General features: G+C 42.2%; 1 protein-coding gene across 7 annotated transcripts in view; it reads right to left on the reverse strand.

Annotated features, from left to right (window-relative positions):
• casz1 (castor zinc finger 1) overlaps positions 1-23,647 on the reverse strand; it is a 138,339-nt gene that overhangs the window by 13,542 nt on the left and 101,150 nt on the right. For 5 of the 7 annotated variants that reach the window (XM_080031084.1, XM_080031080.1, XM_080031082.1 and 2 more), the window contains 7 exons: positions 19,484-20,035; positions 12,879-13,779; positions 11,046-11,111; positions 8,299-8,395; positions 5,555-5,719; positions 3,859-4,031; positions 2,518-3,389 (listed from right to left, as the gene is read on the reverse strand). In XM_080031084.1, the coding sequence (XP_079887210.1) occupies positions 2,518-3,389; positions 3,859-4,031; positions 5,555-5,719; positions 8,299-8,395; positions 11,046-11,111; positions 12,879-13,779; positions 19,484-19,991 (2,782 nt within the window). In that variant the 5' untranslated portion in view covers positions 19,992-20,035. The remainder of the gene's footprint in view (positions 1-2,517; positions 3,390-3,858; positions 4,032-5,554; positions 5,720-8,298; positions 8,396-11,045; positions 11,112-12,878; positions 13,780-19,483; positions 20,036-23,647) is intronic. The other 2 variants (XM_080031083.1, XM_080031081.1) reach the window with 1 other exon arrangement.

Genomic DNA, 23,647 nt, shown 5'->3' on the forward strand with positions numbered 1-23,647 from the left:
CAGAGACATATCAGGCGGAATAGGAGTGGAAAAGCCAGTCTTGGGCCCTGTCAGCTGAAAGCTAGGAGACGGGGAAGTGTCAGTGTCAGTTGGCTTTGACAATAGGCTGAGGTTGGAGGGGCTGGAGGTGGGGTCGGGGCGGGGCTAAAGTAAAAAAAAAACAGCACTCAAACAATTTCTGCGTCTTGTTTGAGGTCGCCGGATGCTTACTAAGTCTCCGTCCAGCACCTCTTCCCTCCCCCAACACGGATCAGAGTACACCCCAAACTAACAAGCCTGACAGATCCTGCCCTGTCATTGACAATTAAATCAACTCTCACACCAAACGAGAGCCCATTATATATCCCATAAATGAGAGCCTCCACTCACTATTTGATCTACATACAGTATGATCATCAAGCAGATTAAAGCATTCCTTCAGTGTGCCCCAGGATAAGTTGAGTTTCTGGGGGTGAATAATGATGCAGAAGTCCCTTATTCTATCCACTTCCCAAAGAGGACGAACAAATGAGTTTGACTCAAAGCAGCTTCTTTCTGGAAATTATCCAGGAATAATGTATCAGCATGTAATTACTCCGGATAAAATGCAGAGCTTGTGAAAGATCATTTGTACTGTGTGTCTAATTAGTAAACCCTTCAGATGGTTCGAATCTCTAGGAAAAAAAACAAACACTTAGGGGCAAATTAGAGTGGAACATTAATTAAAAAATATATATACTATATAGTGAGAAAATACTGAAAGCAGAAACAGGAAAAAATGCTAAATTCACCACAAGAGAGGGGAAGTTTCACTGTGAAAAATAGCCACAAACACTGTGACTTTACTCACACATTCTTGAGAGTGAGAAGCATCAAAACCACTTCCTCCTTATTTTAGCCCCAAATGTCCTGTTCACACACATTTTTTTTGTAGCAAAATACGAGAAACAAAACAGCAGCTATAATATACCCTTCCGTCCTGTGAATCTGCACTGAACTTTTTTTTACCATAAAGGGATGTTTGATGCATGCAGTCTCTCAGTGAGACAATAAGAGAGAGAGGGAGAGAGAGAGAGAGAGAGAGGGAGGGGTGGGTGAAAGCACCATCTGTGGGAGGCCCCTCCCTCAGTGTGGGGGCCCTTCCCAGTGTTCAGTCTCTACCTGCTGGAAGCCCAGAGGTGGAGCTCAGCCTGACAGCCTGGGCTCAGCTCCTTTCCCTGGAGCAGCTGCCCCAGCTCTCTCTCCCAGGGCCTGTCCTGCTCCACCAAACACCACCAGGAATTCTAATCCTTTCCCAGTCCCAACATCCGGAGGAGCTCCTCTCCCCGCCCCTTGCAGCTCCCCCATTTACAATCCGCACCCCACCTGCTCTCACACTCCAGCACAGGAGGGCCCCTCTGCTACCGAATGCAAAACTGTGCGCTCTGCTGTACTGCATTATCAATGTAGCGCTTTAACTTCATTTTTCATTTTCAGAAGCTTTGTTTAGAGAAAATATGATAAGCATAGACAGGGACAATTACCTCCTAAAAATGATGTGAATTGTGTTTATGCTAAATAGATATTGACATGTTTTCTGTGGGAACTGAAGGTTTCGATAAATTAAAAAAGTGTGTGTATTTGCCGATGCGTGCAAGTGTATCTGGGTTCTTGTATCTTTCTCAGCTCTGGTGCATTGAGTCATTTCTGCCTGAGCGATTTCTGTTTTTTTGTTATTATCAGTTTGCATAGAGGATACGAAAAAAATAAAAAAATCGAATTTTTTTTTTGTTCTAGCAATTTCTGAACTTAATTTCATTCCACCTCCATTTGCTTGGAACGGGCGCAGACACAGATAAGAGACCAATGATGAGGAAACATGTTCGACACAAGCCCCAGGAGCCCCCACTCTGAACATCATAAGAGACTTTTACAGGCTCTACTCTCCCCTGTCAGCGCATTTATCTCCAAATGGATTGTGGGTATCTAACAAACGATCAACACAATAACAAGCCCCGAGCAGAGGACCATGCCTCCAGTTTGTCCCTTTAAGCCTGAAAGCGGGCAGTTTTTCTGCCTTTCTCTCCACTGTGGGATAGTGATAGAAATGACCTCTGAGTGCACTCTCTGTTCTCTGGCTGTAGTGGAGTGAAGGCCACACACAGAATAAAAAAGGGATGTGGTTATAAGTATACATGCAGTCGATTCTCTTTGGATGCTGACACAGCTCGAAAGGTTACTGTTTGTCATATAGTTAAGTACTTTCGTCTGTAAAGAGAGAAACAAGCAAACCAGAAATTTTAAAATGTTATACTAAATTATTCATGTGATCAAAATGTTGTCAAACTGGTTCAGTTTGTTTTGTATGCTCAGTCCAAAAACAGAAGGATTTTCAATTAACAATAATATATTTCAAAAAAATTAAAAAGCTTGACCCAGCAAATTTATTTGCTTAAATCAAAACTACTGCGGATTTTCTTTGACTCATGCATTTTACGTTGTGTAAGTATTCAAAACAAATTATGTAGTAGAATGACGATTATTTGTAAAGTAACTGACCTAGGTCTAGGTTGTTGGAGGGCTTGAGGGCAGCGGCTGCCAGTCGGGCCATCATGGGTGAGATCAGCCCTTTGCTGGCTGAGATCTTCTCCATGATGGAGGCGGTGGAGAAGGAGGTTGGGGTGCAGGCCATGGCTCCGTCGGCCCCAGCTGTGGAGAAGCTCTGGGTGAGAGAGTCGGTGGGCATGGAGTGAGCCCCAGAAGACACGGCTGATATCAGGCCGGCTGCCGACGGCGGAGGAGGAGGATGCTGGAGGGACATCCTGGGCATGAGTGTTTGGAAGAACGGGTTGGACGAGGCCAGGCCGCTGTTGGAAAGAGCCAGGGCCACCGGCATGTTGCTGGGCAGCGCCTGGGACAGCAAGCTGGACATACGCTGGCTCGCACTGGCCAGCGATGGAGCAGGTTTGAGGGTGTGGCCCGAAGAGGAGACTACAGTGGTGGGAGCGGCCAACAGGTGTGGTACAGTGGTGGACTGCTGGGTGGTGGGCGAGGCACTCAGGCTGGAGTTCTTGCTGCTGATGGCAGAGAAGTCCATCAGGTCGTCGTTGCTGGACTCCTCCTGCTCGTCCTTTGGCAGCATGAAGCCGGAGGACAGGCCCATCACTCCAGAGGAGCGGATGTGCCGGCGCTCGTGCTTGCGCTTGTGAGAGGTCATCTGGCTGGTGGAGGTAAAGGTGAAGCCGCAGCCCGAGCGGATGCAGTGGAAGTGGTTGGTGGCCTTGCTGTACACGCAGCCTTCGTACTTGCACTCTTCGTACTTGTAGAACTTCTTGAAGCCATCTTTGGCATAGGCGTCGTCCTTGATGTGGTAGCTCTTGTGCTTCTCAATGTCACACTTGTTCTTGAAGGTGAATATGCAGCCGGGGCGCCTGTTAAAAGAATAGAAAATAATGGGGAAACCGTGATTAGCTATGATGGTCTGCGCACGGAAGCACCTCGGTACTTCAGTGTAACCACTAGGAGTCATGGAGCTTGTTCACATGATACAAATGATTCAAATAATAACTGAGGCTGTTCAGTAACGCAGCAGCATATCCACTGATAACACTTGAAGCACATGCACCTTCTGTGACTCTGTGATATTAAAAATTACTAATGGTGCAGGCTAAGAAACAGGAGAGCCATTAGTCGGGATTTCACTTGTGTATGCTAGAACTTGTGCTGGTTATCATTTATTTTTAAATGCTGGTCCTTAATACCTTTTTACAATGAATTAAAAAAATATCAAAAACATTCAATGGAAATATATAAATAAAGTGTTTTTGTGCAGTAATGCTTAATGTAGATTTTATAAATGTAAAAAAAAAATGTAACTTCCACCACACAAGGCCCATTCACCTGCAGTGGAAGTGTGTAGTCTTCTGCCCGTAGAATTGACATCCGACTGTGCCACAGTCCTCTGTCGCACGAAATCTCTGGAAGCCATCATTGATCAGCTGGGCATTCTTTTTATGGAAGTTTTCATGAGTCATTACATCTGAGGTGCTGGTGTACACCTTGCTGCAGCCCACCTGCAACGTGGAAACAAAGCATGACAATCAAATAACAAGATCTAGGACCGCAGCAGACATAAGAGTTTCAGTTTGTAAGAATGGTTTGATAAAAAACCAACTTCTAAAATGCATGGCTTTAAAGAGATGTCTTATACTATACAGGCTACCGAGACAGGACTTCAGTGTGGTTAAGAAGATGCTAGTGGCCTAGAAATGGGTGGAAGAAAGTTGTTTTCTCACGTACAAAATTGTATTTGTGGTAATGCACGCCAGAGCAGTACAAGTTTCAAGTCAAACCCATGAATTGGAAACAATCTTGTCATTGTGACAATTGGAAAGAATAAAAAGTGACTGAAAGAGACAGTGGTCACAGCAGGCAGCCTGAAACTACAGTATCTTCCGAGCAAAGCTGCCTTTTAGAAAATGAAATTCATATTTGGAGTGTGACGATGCAGTCACCACAAACTTACTGTAACTCATAACAAATGTCAAAAGGGGGGAGGGGGCAGAAAAAAGTAAAACAGGAGTAAGATGACTGTCTTGTTCTTTAGTTTAAATGTTCTGGTATTCATGAGCCCTCAGAGCCAACAGAGGTGGAAAAAAAACAGGTAATGTTTGAATTAAAAGCAGCAATTGTATATCATCCCTGGCACTTTGCACCCGCACAAACCGGGCAACTTCTCCATATTGAGTCAAACAATGAAAAAAATGCCACTCAGTTCCCCCCCCCCCTAAATCAAGAGAGCCCGTGCCAACATCTGCAGGTTCTCAGGGACTGTTAAAACAAGGGCTGAAATGTCCTAATAACAATTACGCCGTTAGAGGGGTTTAAAAAAGAATATATCTCGAGACGTCCTCCACTGCGCTGCTGCCCTGCCGGTGAGAAAGCTCTCGGCACAGTGACACATTGAAAATAAGCAGATGTAAAAAATTAAACAAATCCAGAAGGGGGAATAATCTTCAACTGGCTGCTTGGTACTAAAAGATGAAAAATGTGTAGTTTATATAAACACCTAACTGAATTTTATCCATGCCAATTAAGGAGCGAGAGAGCGAGGAGGTGGGGACAAGCACAAGCAGCCTCACGTGTATTCACCCTTTTTAAATTTTCTTTTATTTAGTTTAGGACACGTCTTGCCAAATGACTCTTAAAAGACACTTTGGCGTAAATGAAAAAAGCATAGACCTAGTCATTGTATTTCAGAGATGTAGGTAAACAGTGTGACTCTAAAACATCCTAAAGTTGTGTATGTCTTATGGATTGGTCTGACTTCCCATAATCTATATCATATCTGTATATCAACTCCTTTTTTACCTTGTTTTTTACTGTTTTTAATTGATGACATTGCTGCAAAAGTTGTTTTAAGGCTTTTATTGGTCGCTTTAGGCTCCATATGGAATGTGTGTATTTAGTATTTACAGATATTTTCTTTTGTTTCCATGTGTTTGTTCACCTGTGTGCGCTTACTGTACGTGTTTGTGGTGTTCATTTTAGGTGTGTGTGTGTGTAGGTGGAGGAGGTGTGAGTCTGTGTAGTGTACCTGCATGCAGTGGTAATGGGTGCTTTTTCCATTGAGGTGGCAGCCATGGTAGTAGACGCTGCAGTCGTCCAGAGGGCTGAAGCGCATGAAGCCATGCTGCAGGGAGTTGTCCCTCTTCTTGTGCATGTTGTAGTGCCTGATTACATCCTGTTTACTGGTAAACCTCTGCAAAAAGGGAGGGAGGGGGGGAAAATGTACGGCAACAGGTTGGTGTTTATTTAAACCAGTCGCAGAATCAGCAACAAGTCACTTTATCTCTGTGGAAGCAGCAGCTGCAACTCGCAGGAGCCAATTGGCAGTTGGGGAGGGCTGTAGACTATGCAATGGAGAGGGCCAGGATGCCTCTAAAGATCGTGCACTCGTGGTTATTGATTTACTTTGCATATCTTAAAAAGTTATGTCCTATCCACATGCAGCACCAAATGGCTGAAGGACTTTCTGAGAACAAGAGTTCTAATATGCTCCCCATATACCCACTGTCTCGACATGATTTTATTCATCCTCCACGAAAATGTATTTTCTTAATTTAGATGAATCAATTGACATGCAAGATCACAGTTCTGATGTTTCTGGCTCTGGAAAAATGATGTTCCATGCAGATGGTTTCTCAGACGTGCACAGGGGAAAACAGAAGACAGAAACAAACAAACAAACAAGCCAACCAAAAAAACGGTTTCCCTTTCAATTCGCTGAGATGTGATTCCATTTTTAATTAAAACATTAACACTCGCTTTTGGTGAAGGCTTCGCCTGTAATCATGAGCGAATGTGGTGAGAGTCCCGCCTTCAAAATTTACAAAAATAAATAAAGAAATACATTAGAAATTCCCTCCCACACCCAGGAGTGAAGAACGGAAAACAGAAAAGTCGCTCCACAGAGACCTGCAGCAACCCAATCTGCTGTAATTGGGCTTAAGCTGATGTTACAGAAACTGTAAGGGGAGAAGCGCAAATCAATGAGACAGTTTTGTCTTCAATCCATATTTATCTCCAGTTGAGGGAAAAACATCTGAAAGAAGTATTCTAAAAAGCAACTAATTGCTTTACAAAGTAGGGTAATTGCTTTGTGTCATGTGTTCCACTTGTGCACAAGTAAAAAGCTACGATCTCACACAGCTGTTCATTCCCTTGCTCTTGGCCTGTTTCCCACTGCTTATTTTCTGAGATGTTTGACTCCTGTAGGAGTAAACACTTCATTAGGAGTTTTAATCTCATTTCTGAATGCTTAGGATTCATCACTTTTCTGATTAATTTCCCTGAAAAAAAAATCCCAACGCTTCTTTCTAGGCTTCTAGGTATCTAATGGTTCGTGATGACCGGAAGATGAGTTGAACTGCGGTCATGGTACATTCGATCCATCAAGTCGTCCAAAATAGGCCATGGAGAGAGCTGACTGGGAAAAAGATCTCATTTTCAGTTGAGTGGTGATGAAGGTTGGGAGCCACTTGCTACATTTATTTTAGGATTCCCACTAGTGTGGCAAGATGCACACTCTCCCTCATGTACAAGCCCATGAAAGGAGAATGTTAAGACTCAGCCAAACGCCCGGAGGCTGGCAGTGGGATAATATTCCAGGAGAGTGTGTCATGTAACATTTCATGAGTTATCGCTTCGAAAGGGGGCTGCTCATCACTGCCTGCTTGTTTTTTTCCGGGTATTGACAACCCCGAGAGCTGGCTTCCAAAGCATATCTGTGTTTCCACGCAACGCAAAGAAGCAACAGAGAAATGTGTGGACCTGACCGTGGAAATTGCCATGATAACCTGAACTAACGCACTAAATAATGACATGAAATGATTTTCCCTTTGTATTCCTCCCAGAATGCGTCCCATCAGACTGTGAAGTGGGATTCATGCAGAAAATGAAAGCTTGGATCGGTAACGCTTTTCACCGCACAAGCAATATTTATTGAGCGGTAATCTCTCTTGATCGGGAGCAGACAGAGAAGATTACAGATGAAGATGGCTTAATTCAGAAAATTGTTCAGAAACGAAAGAAAAGAAGAAGAAAAAAACGCACACATGCACGCTCTAGCTGTGCATGTATTTTTGACGTGTTTGACAAATCTTCCTGTGTTTGTCTTACTCTCTCAGGCCATATGCCACAGCAAACACAAGGCTTGCGTTATGATCTGTTCTATGTTACTCTTCCTTCCTGTGCCATACATGACAACTCCTGGGATCAGGACAAGATTAATAATGTGAAAGGGGATTAAAAGCAGGCCCCCCAGTCAGTGGCAGATGTCTTTTGAAGAAAGAACCCATAGATGAAAAAAGAGAGCCACATTTCAAGCATATTCACAATTAACCCTTATTATTAGAGGCCAACTGTCAACGGCCAACTGTGCCTAGAAAAGGCATGCAAACTAAACATATGTCATTATATTAGTTTCCAACTAACATTGCACCTAAGTAGACTTTGGCTGGGTGTGACCGCAAATGAAAAGATGACACATTATCCTGTTTGTCTATCTTAGAATTACCACATCCCCTTTGCCATGTCCTGGAGATACAGGAGATGCCAAGCTGTAATGAACCAAAACCTTGTTATGAAGAAACAATGCAACTTGAGCACTGACGAGTTTTAACTCTCACTCATTTGCAAAATGACATCTGTTTTTTTCCCTCATCGTGTCAAAATGTGAACTGTGAAGCACTGAGTACATATACCAAAGTCCCCATCAGACAAGATAATATGTTAAATGTGTGTATGAATAATGCTCAAAAAAAGTGATAATATACTCACGCTCACCTGGTAGTTACACTCAGGGTCCATGCAGTGGTAATGCTCTCTGTACTGGTAGGCACAGTGCACATGTCCACAGTGCTGACTCCCAGAGAACCTGAAAACACATTGAAAGAGTCACACATTGAGACAGACCAACAGAGCAGCGACTGACACCACATCAAGTCTGGTTCAGAGCCTGGAAACACATCAGAGCTGAGTCTGAGTGATTGAAAAAATATATAATCAACAGCAAATCAAGAATGATTAGTGAAGAAATGATTTGAAATACCGGGAAAAGCAAGAAATTGGAAAGGCAAAGTGAGTTTTCACAGTCATTATGCTCCTCTCACCTTCAAAGTAGTTACCGCTCTCACACCTCACAACTGACTTCTGTTTTCCACACTGGTGCAACAATTTACCCGTCTGTCACACCAATTTCAGCCAAATTAGCTCCGTTTATTTCCAAAGCAGCCGTAAGAGACAGTTATTACACAGAAACCCTTTCCCACCCACGACATGCACACACTCAAGGATCGGAACCCTGTGACTTGTTTCTCAACACTGTGAAAGCCCTTGTCAAAATGAATGCAGTTTTTCTTGTTCAGGAATACCATAGTTTAGTGAAACTAGTTAGGAATCCAGAGATATTGGAACTGCTCTTTCTACATTTCACCCCAAAACCTTCCACTCTTTCGTCTGAAGTTCAAAAAACAGATGTTAGTCTGCCGCTAGTTTAAATAAAAAAAAAGGCTGCTGCTTGCTACAGTACAGCCACTTTTACAGTGGTGATTATAAGCCTGACGATGATGACTGTTAAAATCCTCCAATTACCAGTGAAAACACACAAATAAACATTTGCACTGCTGCTGCCAAGAGCTCCATCTGCTAGTGCAGAGGAGAGGGGGAAAAGGGGGCTAAGTAATATTTTTTCCATCTCTCTTTCGTTTTTTTTTCCTTGTTAGGATTATCCCAGAGCTGCATTTACAGATCACTTTGCTGAGTTCATTAAGCTAATTGAACGGCATATCCACTACTCTTTTTAAGTTGGCTGTGTGAGTGTATGTGTTTGTATGTGTGTGTGTGTGTGTGTGTGTGTGTGCTTGTCTGGAAAATGGTGATGGAGGTAGAGGGAGCTTTGGGAAGGTTTGATGGCTCTTTTTTTTAAAACAAAAGACTAAACCAGAAGTCAAACTACATGTGTGCACACAATAAAGTCAACATATGTTCCAACCATTAGTGTTTTCTATACTCTTCTTTCACATACGTATACACAGACACACACACACACACACACATTAACACTCATGAACACACAAAGCCCCCCCCCCCCAAGAGACCATTGCCCTCCCCTCTGCTCATTGCCCAGCTGTATCACTTTGCCTCTGGACAATTCCCACTTGCCGCGTCAGGGGGCCTAATGGGCCGCTGCTATTCAGAAGCAGATTAAATATTAATATCGCCACAATACAGAGATTGCAGCGCATCTCCAGTTACAATAGAGACACACAGATCAAAGTGCCGAGGCAATAGTGGGATCATGAAAGCATTTAAAGAGTGAAAACTGCAACTAAACAGTACGACGAAAGCTCTTTAAAACATCAAAATGTAGTGTGGTGAGGAGATGAAGAACTTTTTCCCCTCTTTTCGCAAGGATTATGTACGAACACGTTTACAAAGCTGTTTTTTAGTAATAGTGTGCACTCATTAGCCCTGGCTCCAAAGAGGACCCTCCCCCGCTACCTCCCTTGTCGGTGCTACATTTGCCCTTTTTATGAGCCCTCCTTTTCCATTTTTTTCCCTCCCTCCTCTTCTATCCTTTTCTTTTTTTTCCCAACCCCAACACGGAAATTGAAACTGTATCTGGGCTTATCTGCAGCCTCCCCGTGCATCAACTGCCGAGATGTTTAGACAAATTTTATGCATTATGCAGCGCAAATATCAAAACAGTTCTTGGCAGTGCCAGCAGAAGCCTCATTAAAAATTCCTTAATTAAATCTTCTTGCAAAATGTAATCAGTCCAAGGAAGGGGTTTTGTGTATGTGTGTGTATGTGTGTTCAGAAGAGGACGTGTGTGTGTGTGTGTGTGTGTGTGTGTGTGTGTGTGTGTGTGTGTCTGTCAGTGCCAAGGCTTTGATTTGTGCCCTTCATGTTATGGCTTGGAGAAGTAATCATTAACGCCAAAGCCACTTTGGCTTTTCAAATGCGGTTTTTCTCCCTTTTTAAATGGAATAAACAAACAAGTGATAATCACCTTTCTAGTGTCGGCTCAAAATGATTCCGGAATGGGGGACATTGTTCTCTGTCCATTGAAACCAAAGATCGCTCCCCTCCCCTTACGTTTTTGTCTCTGTTGGTGTGAATGACAGACTTTTTAGATCAACCAGTTCCTCATGTGTTCAACAATAAACGGCAGAAATCAAGAAGAACCCCAGCCTAAGCTCATATCCTCTCTGTGCCTGTTGCACAGAATTATGATCTCCTCAATGTTTTAGTGCTTTACACACCATGAGCATTTATTCAACCAGTTACAGTAAGCTACCATCAAACCATTTCCCTTTCATTACCCCTCATCCTTCTACTTCCTCTCAGCACATAAATTGGAGTCTTTTCTTAATTAATTTACTATGCACGGAACATTCTCAAACCAGGCTATGATCCAGTTACATCACTGAATCAAACACACCATTGTATTGGAGAAAAAAAAGGTTAATCTCTGCTTCAGGTATATTTTTTCATCTATGAAACACACAGAGGGATTTGCATACCTGGCAATATATTTCTGGTAGAGGTTGATGTCGTCGCTGGGGGGTTTATCTGGTGGCAGGCCATTCCTAATGCAACAGCAAACACAAAACATACAGGATTAATGGCGAGGTTAGGCTGCCTGTTGTTAATAAAAACAAACTGACACAATATTTACTTACAAGCCACTCCCAAACTTTGGTCTATCAATATACATTTTCTTGTGGCTTAACAGCATTTTCATGTGCAGTATGAATCAGGGGTGGAAGGCTCACACTTTGATGCATGGTCTCCCAACCAATGAAAGGCAAAATGCAAAAGTAGAGGGACATTCATCTTTTACGGGGGTTATTTTGGTAAATGCTCATATGCAAAACTGGATAATGGGGACGTGAAAAGAACCTCTGAAAAGGTCTTTGCCGATCGTTTTTATGGGCCTTTGCCCTCATACTGATGTCAAGTTGACTCCATTCAGGATGGACCTGGAATGTAAGATGTAAGACAAAACTGCAGCTTCAAATGCAAAAAGATAAGGCTAGTTGACATAGTACCAGTTTCAACTCAATTAGAATCAGGAGATCAAGAGGACACATTAAAAAGGTGGGGTGAGGAATGCTGTGTGTGCTTTCTGCCACCTGTGATGTGATTCCCTTCATAAGGCTTGTAAAAGTACTGTACGTCGAATGACAGTGATAATTCAATATTGGTTCTGCTTGCTCTCTTTCAGAAATGGCATTTAGCTCCATGTGAGCAGCTCCGCACGGGGGATGACCTGAGGTTAATCTGGCCCAGAGGGGAGGATGCGCTGCCAGACATTCTCCCAAGCACCCCCTCTCCTCCCTGTGTACAAGCACCGGACTGGGTCAGTTAGCCAAGCTTGCAGCTCCACTGAGCCCCAACCTGACAAAGGCCAAAGCCTGAGGGAGAGGTGCCTGAGGGTTCTTGAACAGTGTCTTTGATAGGCCTTGACTGACAAGAGACAAGGTCAAAACCAATCAAACAGACTTAGGGAGCTGTTTCCTGCTGGTAGCACACACCACTGTAGGCTACCTCCCCAAACCCCTCGTTTGCTTCCTTTAAAGTGCACTCGTCAGGCAGTGTAGAGTCGGCCCCTGTGACTAGCCGGGAGGTTAGTCATGGCTCCAAAGTAATTAAAGGGAGAGTTGTTACACCCTAGCCAAACGAAAGAAGTCAGTCACTTTGCGATGACTGTGCTAAATCAGTCTCCACGGAGTGCTTCACCGAGTAAACACTTGATGTGCCTTCGCAACTCATCATGTCGTGGATCTATTGGGCGCCATGCGCTATTTCACACTACAATTCCTGTTGGCTGCTGTGGAGATAGCAATTACCTTTGCGTTAAGCTAACTGACTCACAGTAGCAGTTAAGTTTACGTGAGCTTTGCATTGGCTCCAAGATGCTCCACTGGAACTTGGAATGTTTTTAAACTGAAATTTTAATGACAAGCTACATCATTTATTAGTTGATTTTTATGAGGTTTGCATTTGTCTTTGGGTGCAAATAACTAAGAACTTACATTAAGCAAGAAGTTAAGTAATGGCTAAGGGAGTATATAACTTGTTTTTGATACAGACAGCGCCGCCAAGTTCTAAATTATAGGCCTATATTTTTTAAGCTCAAATTTGTTCAATTTGAACTGAAATGTTCAAAATATAATGCACACTTGATTTCCTGCTCAAATATTCCTTGTACACAACTTAAAATTCCTAGATATTAGTATTATTTATCTCTTTGCATTTACACGCTTAAAAAACATTAACAAAATAAAGCAAAAGCATTCAGTAGCCTTAGCATAGGTTTATAGTTTCATATGATGATGTTTGAGCAGACTTACTTCACGGAGGACACAGTGCCTGTGGTGATGGAGTCAGTCTTGGAAAAGCTGGCCTTTAGGTAGTCAGAGGCGCTGAAGCTTAGTTGTCCTGCCTGGTCCATGGTGAGCCCTGGGGCAATGCTGGCCCCCGCTGTGCCAATGGTGGGGACACCAGGAGCTCCTGGGTTCCCTGGTGCTGTAGCGAGGACATTGGGCATCAGGGATCCCTCAGGGTTTCCTGGCATTAGCTTCTGAATTGTTCTGACGTCATACTTCGAAGGGCGGCCCACTTTGCCAGTCTTATAGGCAATAGCACCGCCCATGTCTTGGTTGCCCTCACCAGGTTTGAAGAGGTGCAGGAACTTGACATTCTCCAAGTCGTACTTGGAGGGGCGCTTGTAAGCATTACCGTTCTGCTGCTGTAGACTCTCGCCCATCTTCAGCTTCTGAATAAAGAAATCATACTTGGAGGCTCTGGATGCCATGTTCTGGATGTGAGAGGGATTTGGTTGCTGAGAAGTGCCCAGCTGAGGTCCTCCTGGCTGTTTGTGGTCCAGGTTGGAGGGGTAGATCTGTGCCTCTGCCCCTGGGAGGCACCCGGAGGTCTGGAGCATGGTTGCGCTCTTGTCTTGGGCCAGTTTTGAGTTGAGGTCTTCTGGTTTGGGTGGGGAAGCATGGATGGGCCAAGGTAGGGTCTCACCGGCTTTTAGCTTGCGAATGTACTCTTCGTACTTGGAGAAGCGGGCACGCCGCGAGGCCTCCTCGTTGCTGAGGGATGAGGGGTCTGAGGTAGCGGCTTTGAGCTTCTCAAAGCTGATCTTCTTGGTCAGCTCATCCCTTACCTGCTGGTCATCATAACCGAACATTCCCAAAAATTCATTCATGGTGTTGGCTGCATAGTCTCGCAGGGCAGATTGTTCTCCTAGATGGAGAAAAAGAAAATGTTGGCCTTCTTTGTAAGATTTATGATTATAATAACTGCTTTCCGATTTTCCCATTTAAAGATCCAATCAGTAAGGTTAAACACATTTTGAGTTTAGTAAACCTCAGAGTCCCTTATTGGTGCTGTCTTACGTTATTGTAATTTAGTCCTTAATTGCTAATACAGCAAATATTGGTGTGATTGTTTTTTCAATTAAGTAGTGAAACTGAACCCAACTGAACCCATTGCTCAGAACGTGTCAGTGGCCAAATTCATGCCAATGTCATGACTGATGACTGCTCGACAAGTGTTAGACTGTCGGAATGCTTTGTAACTGAAGTGGATAGTCTATATTTAACAGTTTATTCATTTGTTGGACATTAAATATGTTAGTTACAAATGGACTAATCTGGCAAAGTAGTTTTGTGTTTGAAGTGGAAAATATATTTTGTCAGCCCAATTACTAAAATAGTGCTCTCTCAATTCAACACATTTAGGCAAACTCTGCACTAAATAGTGTTAATGGAGGACTGCTAAACAACTAGAGCTGCATCTTTTGTGTCTCTATTTTTCTGAACAATAAACGTTTACAATTTATGTGAAGAGGCTTTACTTGTTATTTCAGATTTGCATTCAAATTAATAACAGGAAAAGTTAATCTGCACTGCAAGCTACAACAACACATTTTTTTAGGTCTCTACAAATGTGCAGTCTGAGGCAACACTCTTCCTGTTTTGGTTGCACTAGGCAGTCCTGCAGAATTTGCAAGTGACTGTACACAAAACACACTGAATAAACACAATATTTTTATTTATGATGTGTTAAGTGCTGCTATCAACAATTATAAAAGTATCACTTTTTAGGTTGATATTTCGAATACAATTTGTATTTGTCAGAGCGTCAAATGTTAGTAACAAAATAAAGAGTATTTTTGAGTCAAAATATACAAGGAAAGCTTGACTCAGACTGAGCGATTTAAAAATTACAGTATTACAACTACTGTCTATCTGCTGAGAAATTATGGCATGTTAAGTGCAATTCATAAAATCCCCCATGTAGCTCGCTGTTAGGTATTTGAAATTAAGATGATTATTGTGTCACCTTCAAGAGAGAAAAATACAAATCCTGCCCCCCCCCCCCCACCCCTCTTTCCTCTTTTTACACTTTTGTGAATTGAAACATCACTTTCACTTTAAGAGTCCATTAAATTGGACAACTTCCCCAAGGACATGGGCGAAATATAGTCAATGTATAGTTTAATTACATTATGTGGAGATTAATTCTGGCTCATTAACTTTTATCCAGGTTAGTACAGGGGGTCAGAGAGTGGGGAAAAGGGAAAAAAATTATTTGGTCTGAAAGCTGTGAAAGTCCTGCATAAAGAAGAGGAGCAGGCTACAGAGAAAGGTTGTGTGAGAGACACATACAGAAGAGAATAAGAGAGGGAGGACTTGTGAGGCAACTCCTCAGTTGTATTTGCCAATCCAACTTATTTCTAGAATTCTCCTGCTGTGTCACTTCAAATGTTAGGAAGGATACCAAAAAACAGACATGCTAGTAATAGACCAGATGATCATTTCACCTGGGTCATGTAAAAGCTTTGGACATCTTAACTCCTCCTTGGCACAGTCACAGGGCCAGGGTCCAAAGCTTTTATATTTTTTTATTGCTTTTTCTCCTCACCAGTTCACTGACGGGTTGTCAACTTGGTAACACCACCTACCACCCGGGTAATTAATACACAAATATTTCGGCACTTGTCTCAGATTTCTCAGTTATTGCTAAATCAGTCGCTGTGCCCTGCTTTTCACATCTCCTGCGCAGCATGTAAAATAATCCCCAAATTTCCATTCACTCTGTTGGGGTTGCTCCTCTGCGCGGGGGATCAGTATGAAAGAGAATCCGGCAGATCGAAATGGCATGAAAAATGTAAGAGAAATGGATAAGGTATTTGAGAGGAAATACTTGCATCCTTGCCACAGATCAAATCCGTCATGTTTTCATATGTACTAAAACCACAGAGTGACATATTGTATTAAGTGTCTAGAGGATTTATACTTAAGTTTTTTTTTTTTACTGAAGCTGTTCAACTGATTATATTATAGACTACAGGATAAGAGATTGCCAGAAAGACATCTGAACATCCTTTTTAAATGCACTATGGGTAAATATTCTTAATTTCATTCACAGTGCATGACCTTAACGCTTGCATGGATTTTACTGCTTCTGTATTTATAAGGGCACCTCACGCCACAGTATATCATATATATAGCTCTAAAATTAGGACAGACCTGCCCAAACCAGTATGAGCCAGAAAATGGAACTACACTTAACTGTGGAATGATATTTTAAAAGTAGAAATATATATTATTTTTAAATATATATAAAATCTAAATCGTTCTGATCACTATCATAACAGTTGTGAAGTTGATGCTTTATTGGCTAATGCTTTGAAAAACGTCATGCCTTTTGACTGTTGGTATGGAGTTGGTGTCACATTTAACACAATTCTAATGTTTTTTTACGGGTCCATTTAGTCAATTAATTCTAATTATAACATTGAGACTCAAGGTTTTTTGTCATGGAAGTACCGAAATCCCTTTTTATAATATTCTATTTACTCCGGGTATCGCCTTCTCTCTTTATTCATCAGAGAGATAATGTGGCGTGATATCACCGAAAGGCAAATTATTGGACTCCAAAGGATTATGACCGGGACCAAGAGGAGATCAGCTTTCTAAAACGCCATGTAAATGAGTTACAGTCTACTCAAATCCTATCTGAATGGCTCTTAATGATGTCATGTGACACCAGGTAGGAAAGGTATGTATGGTTGTATGGGTTAAGGTGGGATTGTCCACTCAGCCCCATTAAAGATAAATAAAAAATAAATAAACAAACCTCTCTTTTTCCTTAACACTAATCATTGTTTTTCCTGTTGGCCAACACATCTGACATTTCACTCAGCACTCTCTGTCACAGCAAAGTCTACAACGAAGGGCTTCCTAATCTTGACACTTCAGGCAAGCAGAATCCAGCACACGACACAGACCTGCCTTGTCTATATTTGAGGCAATTAGGCCACATTTTCCCTTCCAGATATGATAACAGATGGGTATTATATCTCCTTTTGGCTGACCAAACATGGCCATCAGTGTGGCACAGCTTCTCTGCTCACAAGACTGGGAGGCAGAGGTGTCGCTGATGATAAAGGTGCACGCTTGTGCCTATATATGGACTAATCTAGAGTTTGAATACCCTCTAAAGGGTGTCACTTTTTAAGCACACTTGCCCAACGTAAACCATTAAAAAATATATGTGTATTTTGATACCAACCATGTTTTTTTTAGCTGAGATCATTTAAATAGAGTTTTAAGAAAGCAATTTGTGTTCACGTCAGGGATTTAGTTAGACGTGTGTTTTGTTTAAATGCACAGTGGTATCTTAATAAAAAGTTGTTTTGAATAAATTATATTATGTGCATTTGTTTGAACTCATTTGACACACAAAACTGTGCAGAGTTTCAAACTTCCTCGCTGTTTGGTTAGTTAATTAACAGGCAGTAAATAGAGAGGGGCTTTGAAACGGCTTGAAATGAACAATAACCTTTTACAGTCAACCCAGAATTGCAAATGGAAGTCATGGTCAAGCACGTTTGATCCATCTCTATGAGCATCTCTGTCATTGCTTTCATAGTATTTATTCATTGGCTTTTTGTTTCCCATTGACTGGCTTATGAGGGCTCTAATGCGACATCTAAATTATCTAGGAAAAGTATTCTGGGGTTTTGCACTGATAGGAAATCCGCACTATGCCTCGATGTGAGGAGTTAAATGTTTTGAAGGTCGGAGTTTCTCTCATTGATCTTGCAATGTTTGTTAATTACATTGTCACTGATGTTGTGAGAGATAATTAAGCCACTATGTTTATATGCATAATTACGTGTACTCCGCATCAGCCTTTGAAAGACAGCGCCGAGAGAGAGAGAGAGAGAGAGAGAGAGAGAGAGAGAGAGAGAGAGAGAGAGAGAGAGAGAGAGAGAGGGAAGGAGAGAGAGGGGGAAAATGTTTTAATTGTGAGCTGAGCAGAAACATGGCAATATAGATGCCCTAGTTACAATCAACAAAGTAGCAACTCTGAAAGAAGAAGAAAAAAAAACACTCAAAAGACAAGATTTGCAACTGATGCAGTATGCTCTCCCCGCAGTCTTCAAACAGTGGCTTTGTTGTGAGATGTAAAGAAGTAATGGAGCCAGTGGAGGGAAAGGTGTAGGCCTGCTACACAACAGTAATACATATTTACAGACAGGCTTTTTTTCACGGCTGTGAAATAAACACAAAATGACTAATTAAAACCACAAAGCCTTTCTTCATTTGCCTCTGAAATGAAACCTGCTCCATTTTCTGAGAAGCCCCTACCTCCAATTATGTGTGTGGCCAGAGCGACTGCTGTGCACTTGGTGAAAACAGAAAGAAATGCAGACAAAAAGAGCATGTGTACATGACTCTGAGGTACATACCTAAACCTAGATGAAAGACTAAAAAAATTTAAACTGAGGTGAGCGAGCACAAAACAAAACTTGTTTTTGTACCGCAACAACCAGTCTTTTTTTCTCTGGCTGTTTGTGAAAAGGCCTTTATCTATTCATATAACCGAGCTAGGTGTTTTTTTTTCTCCTTCTAACAGCTCTGTATTTTAACTTCTGCTATAACAGGCTAAAGGCCAATCTCTCCTATAGTGTGCATGTGTATAGTTTCAAGGGTCACAAAGTATAAAACTGTAAACGGTGCTTTCTTTAAAGTCTGTTTTTGCTGTTACACATACATACTATTGCTACTTCAGAATGACTGTTGGAAGTCTCTGCCAGCTTTATCTATTTGATAATCATTGAATTATACTGTGGGAACATCATGTCACAATTAACCAGGGGCTATTATGAGTCATTTACAAGAAAACACATAGTTATTAATATATGTTCATGTCTGCTTACAATAAATACATGGAGCCACTGTTGTTTGTCTAAAGATAATAACATACAGTACTAAACTGTGATATGGCACCGGGCTCTAACTTCCCTATTTCTGACTTTAACCAAAAATGTATCTTTGACAACCATAACAAAAAAAAAAAGATTTTTATTTTTTAAACAAATAAATAAATAAATGAACTACTCCACGGCAGACTACGTCTCCATGTAATAGAGGAGCTTGAAGCAGTGGCTAAGTTTAGTGAGCTTAAGGAAAATCAAAGACTCAATATGTAATCCTGGGTGTAATATGAAGCTTAGCCTGGTCCTGCCATGCGCTCTTGGCCCACAGCTGCTGGGAGAGTGCATAAACGGCCTTACGCTGTAAGCCTACTCCCTTTATGAATTTCTTCGTACAGTTAACCACACTCTGACAAGTTGCTGTTTTCACCCCTAGCATGCCAGTTGAATCTGCCTTTGGGGTAATAATGTCACTGGCTATTCATAATGTAACTCTAGAGTGTCTCTTTCCAATAACGGGCACACTTAAGCTTATGTGGATGTGGCAATGTCACCCACTCTCTATCTAAGCCTTTGCCCCGTTATTCCATGGAGTGGAATGTTTTGAAGGGCAAAGCTAGTGTTGGTTTAAGACGCATACAAAGGGTCAAGTATAAATCAGAGTATGGCGGATACATCAGAAGGAAACTGATTCAAGAAAAGGCTTTCAAAATGTACCTTGAGCAGCGAAAGGTGGTCTCTGGCTCTGGGCCTCGCTTGGTGGCATAAAGGTGTCATCTTTTGAAGGCCTGTGTTCAACTTCTTTGTTGTCATGGAGACTGCCATCTTGAGGTCTGGCCACAGGCTCCGCCTCCTCTTCGTCATCACTGCAGCCTTTGGGCTGTACCATGTACACGCCCTCAGGGGGGCCGTCTTGGTCATTACGGACTTTGAGTTCCTGCTCGTGGTCGTCCTGGGGAGGTGGTGGCTCATCGCCGTACTCGCCGTTGACCCACTTCTCGATGGCCTCGCGTCTCTTCTGGTCCTCTTCTAGGCTCTGACTTAGGCTCAGGCTCTCGGGGAAGTTGGTCTCATTGTCATCGTAGTGGGAACTGCCACGCTCACTGTTGTCTGCTACGCTCTGGTCTCCCTCTGCATTCTGGGAGCTGCCGTCGAACACCACCTGGCGGCTCAGCTTGGCACAGATAGCATTGAGTTTTAGGCCACCTTTCCGTTTGGCGGCCATCTTGGATTTTCCTGAGGTCGTTTCAGTGCATAAACTCCTTTCAGCTGAAGGAAAATCAGAACAAAAGACATAAGATTAGTTGTGCGGTATTACAATGAATTTTGTTACGGTCAAAGAAATACAACTCCACTTCTCCCTTAACAAAGCGTTTTAAATTAGGGTCAGGCATGCTGTCAGTGCCCCCGAAAACCAGCGTTTGAACCAGCGTTTCCATGTCAATAACTTGTACTGATTTTTAAACATCACAATGGAAAAACGACATAGACCAGTTGCGCTGCTGCTATTAATAACATCCAAAGGCACTTGACAATAACTGGACTGGAAGGACACACAGAGATACTGTACATATCTTTCTAAGTCACACCTCTTCGGTCATCTCAGTTTAAAGTGGTGGTGAGAAGAAAAAAAAAGGAGAAAAAAAAGTGTAGGCAGCTGAAATCACAGGCAGATACGCATCAGACCCCCTACGGCTACAAGCAGCAAATACACAGCTACATAATCCTTCACATGACAGCGCTACAGAGACACCGTGAAATGTTATCTCCACTCTCACCTCAAGAGGCTGTGGTCCTGCCACTGAGTGGGGGGCTGCACAGCATTAAAGCTGTCAAGATTTGGAGTGAAAACACTAAGCACTTTTTTTTAGCTTTTTGGAGCTACGTTCCCAAGTTAGCCAATAAGTGGAATTATACTTAACAACTGCTTCTATAGAGGCTGCTGGTTGCCTTTTATTAAATGAAAAAATAAGCCATGTATAAAAGCTTGTTCCCCCTTCTGCTGCTGTCTTTTACTGTTGATCTAGCAAAGACAGTAACATGGATACACCGGAATTTTTTTTTTGTAGTTACCGTGTTTTACATATCTCTACTTAACAAGTAGAGTATTTTTTTTTTTAAATCTCCCAGTGCGGCCTCTTTGAACAATAGCACATGATAGAGTGTGCTTTGGGGCAGGAATGGGTGGCATTATTTCAACCCAAGTGGGGCTATCTTTATAACATGTCCTCTGATGAGGCAGGAACAGCTGCCTGTGGCATTCCATATCCAGAGCTGCCTTTTTAGGGCAGAAACTCCACTCTAGTACCTTTCACTTTATTTCCAGAGCCACCAAAGTTCACCTTCCAACAGCCTTTACCAGACTCAAAACCAAGGCTAGATCTTTATCAAGTTGTAAATAAGTTTGTAAAAAGCAAGGAGGAGGTGACCCTGAGTAACACCGCATTTATGATATGAAAAGAATCAGCAGAATAACCATGCCGGGTTCAGACAAGCATGTTCACTTGTATTGTGTATTTATTCTGTAGTATATAAAGCGTTGTCAGACGAGGCACTGTGAAAACAGTTAAACAGCATGCAACAGCAGAATTTTTTTCTTCTAGTGTAAAGTTTTATTGACTCTTAACTCAGCCACACTGTGGTTAAGATAATACACGATACGGTGCTACGGACACACCATAGCAGTGGGGAAAAAAATATGAGATATCATAGGTAACAAAGTTCTATCTTCTCAATTCACTCTCTATAACAATGAGTGTGAGCCTCTTCATTTCCCTTCAGCCATAAAGCCAAGCACAATCATGTGTGAGCCATTGCCAGCATTATGTAAATCACATCGGCGCAACATAAAATCCTGTTTTCATTTTCTTTTGCAAAGCTGTGGAATCATTATAGGATACACAATTTGAAGCAGTTTACAGATCACACCATCGCCAGACAATGCACCCCGCGCTCCCCACACATGCTTTCTCAGTTACTGTATTTACATTGCGGGCTTCCTCTCTGAAACAATGACTTCAGGCATTATGTAGTTTTGAGTGGGCCGTATATCAGCGGCGCATTACTGTACAATTTAATGTTAGACAATTGGAGGCGGGGGTGAAAGGGTCACCTTTCAGAAGACAGCAATTTTGAAAGAAAGAAAAAGGAATCAGCTGGAAAAACTATTAGGAAGTGGAAGACATAAATTTTCAAGTTTTTTTTTCAGAAATAGTCTACAAAGGAAGATTGAGGTCATTTGGGTGTTGCAGTGGAGGTCATTTCTTCTGTTTACTGCGTTCAGTATTTCATGCTTTAACTACCGATTTCCTTTGCATTGCAATCTCAAGCTCCTTGTAGGAAATGACCTCTACACAGTTGTTTCTTTCCATTAGTGGGTATTTATGTATGATTTTCTGTTAACAATAAGGGGCAAGAGTAGAGAGCCCAAGTGTTACTGGTTGAGTATCTAAGCAGGGTTCTAACTGAATCATCAGACTTCTTATACACATATTCAGTGTTCTATTTTTAAAGGTAGGGCGTGCTTTAAAACTAATTAATATTGTTGACTTCTCGTGCGGAGTAACATGCTAAGGTTCAATGGTTTATAGAAGCTGTCTAAACTATTATTTATGCTGAGGGTTTATGTCCACAGCGGCTTTTTTGCCATTGCTTACAATAGGGATTGCTATGGTAACACTAAGCTGTTTACCTCAAGTCGTTTGTGTGCATGATAGCGTACAGTGAGATAAAATCTGTGGGGACCTACATGAAAGAACAACTTTTCCCTCTGGGACCAACTCCCCCACCTCAACCCGAGTCCAGTAAGCATTCTGCCTTATTAATGAATATCAGAAAGAAAAACAACACTGTCACACGCTTTGGACATTATTTACAGTCTGTTTTAGCCTGGTGTGCTAATTGTCAAGTTGGAGACACCTCAGTAAGCACTGGGAGGTTGTTGAGAAAAAAAAATAGACAGGTTTGAATTTGAACACAACAGCTGAAACTAATTTTTCCGACTGCTTATGTTAACGGTGACACTATTTTTACTGGAAATAGTGCAGGGCCACAAGGGAGAGCCATGTACTGTCTGTATAAGGCCAAAACCTGAGGAAAAAAGTCAAGAAACTATTTTGAATACATTTGGACTGGGTCAGGTTCTTTTTCATCTTCAGTCAAAAATAAGTGCATCACAGTTCTTCTGGGCCCTGTTTCTTCTCAGCCTTGGATGACAGCTCGCGTTCTATCTAGCCCTCCGCACTGACAAACTTACTATTCCACAGCTCTAAGCCCCACAGGTCTTGTTGGTTTTTGATGCAGAGTCTCTGTTTGTGTGCCAGAATGATCTCACGCCCAATCAAGGGGTGTTTCAAATCCTAATAACGCTGTTGGAAGTGCATTATTTGTGGGAACGTGCACAGACTGTAATCAAGGCAGCTACGGGTGAAAGGATGTGGGGGAGTTAACAACGGTTGTGACTTGCACGGTCGTGGCTTTACCTCTGTCTTGGACATACAAGACGAGGCAGCGTATGTCCACAATGCTTGTGCAATCATCCTATGGAAGATGTAAAGCCACATATAGAGCATATAGAAAATGAAATAACTGCACTTTATTGTGCATTCGAAGTGCGGTGCTGCACCATAAACACATGGACTCCCTGCAGTGCTGTCAGTTTGTATGGAGCGGGCACACAGGAGGGTCTGTATATAAGACAAGTAGATATTACTTGTTTGAACTGAAGCTTATGTCTTCACCTAATCAAACACAGGTACAGGGCTTGTTGTAGATTCCTGCTGAGTTCCAACATGACTGACACAGGGCAAGCCCCCCGCAATATCAGGAGTTAATTAATACAAACAGGGTCTGGGAGATGTCTCTTCAGCTCAGGATTATTTT

Source organism: Ammodytes marinus (genome assembly GCF_949987685.1).
Source record: "Ammodytes marinus genome assembly, chromosome: 7".
NCBI lineage: Eukaryota > Metazoa > Chordata > Actinopteri > Uranoscopiformes > Ammodytidae > Ammodytes > Ammodytes marinus.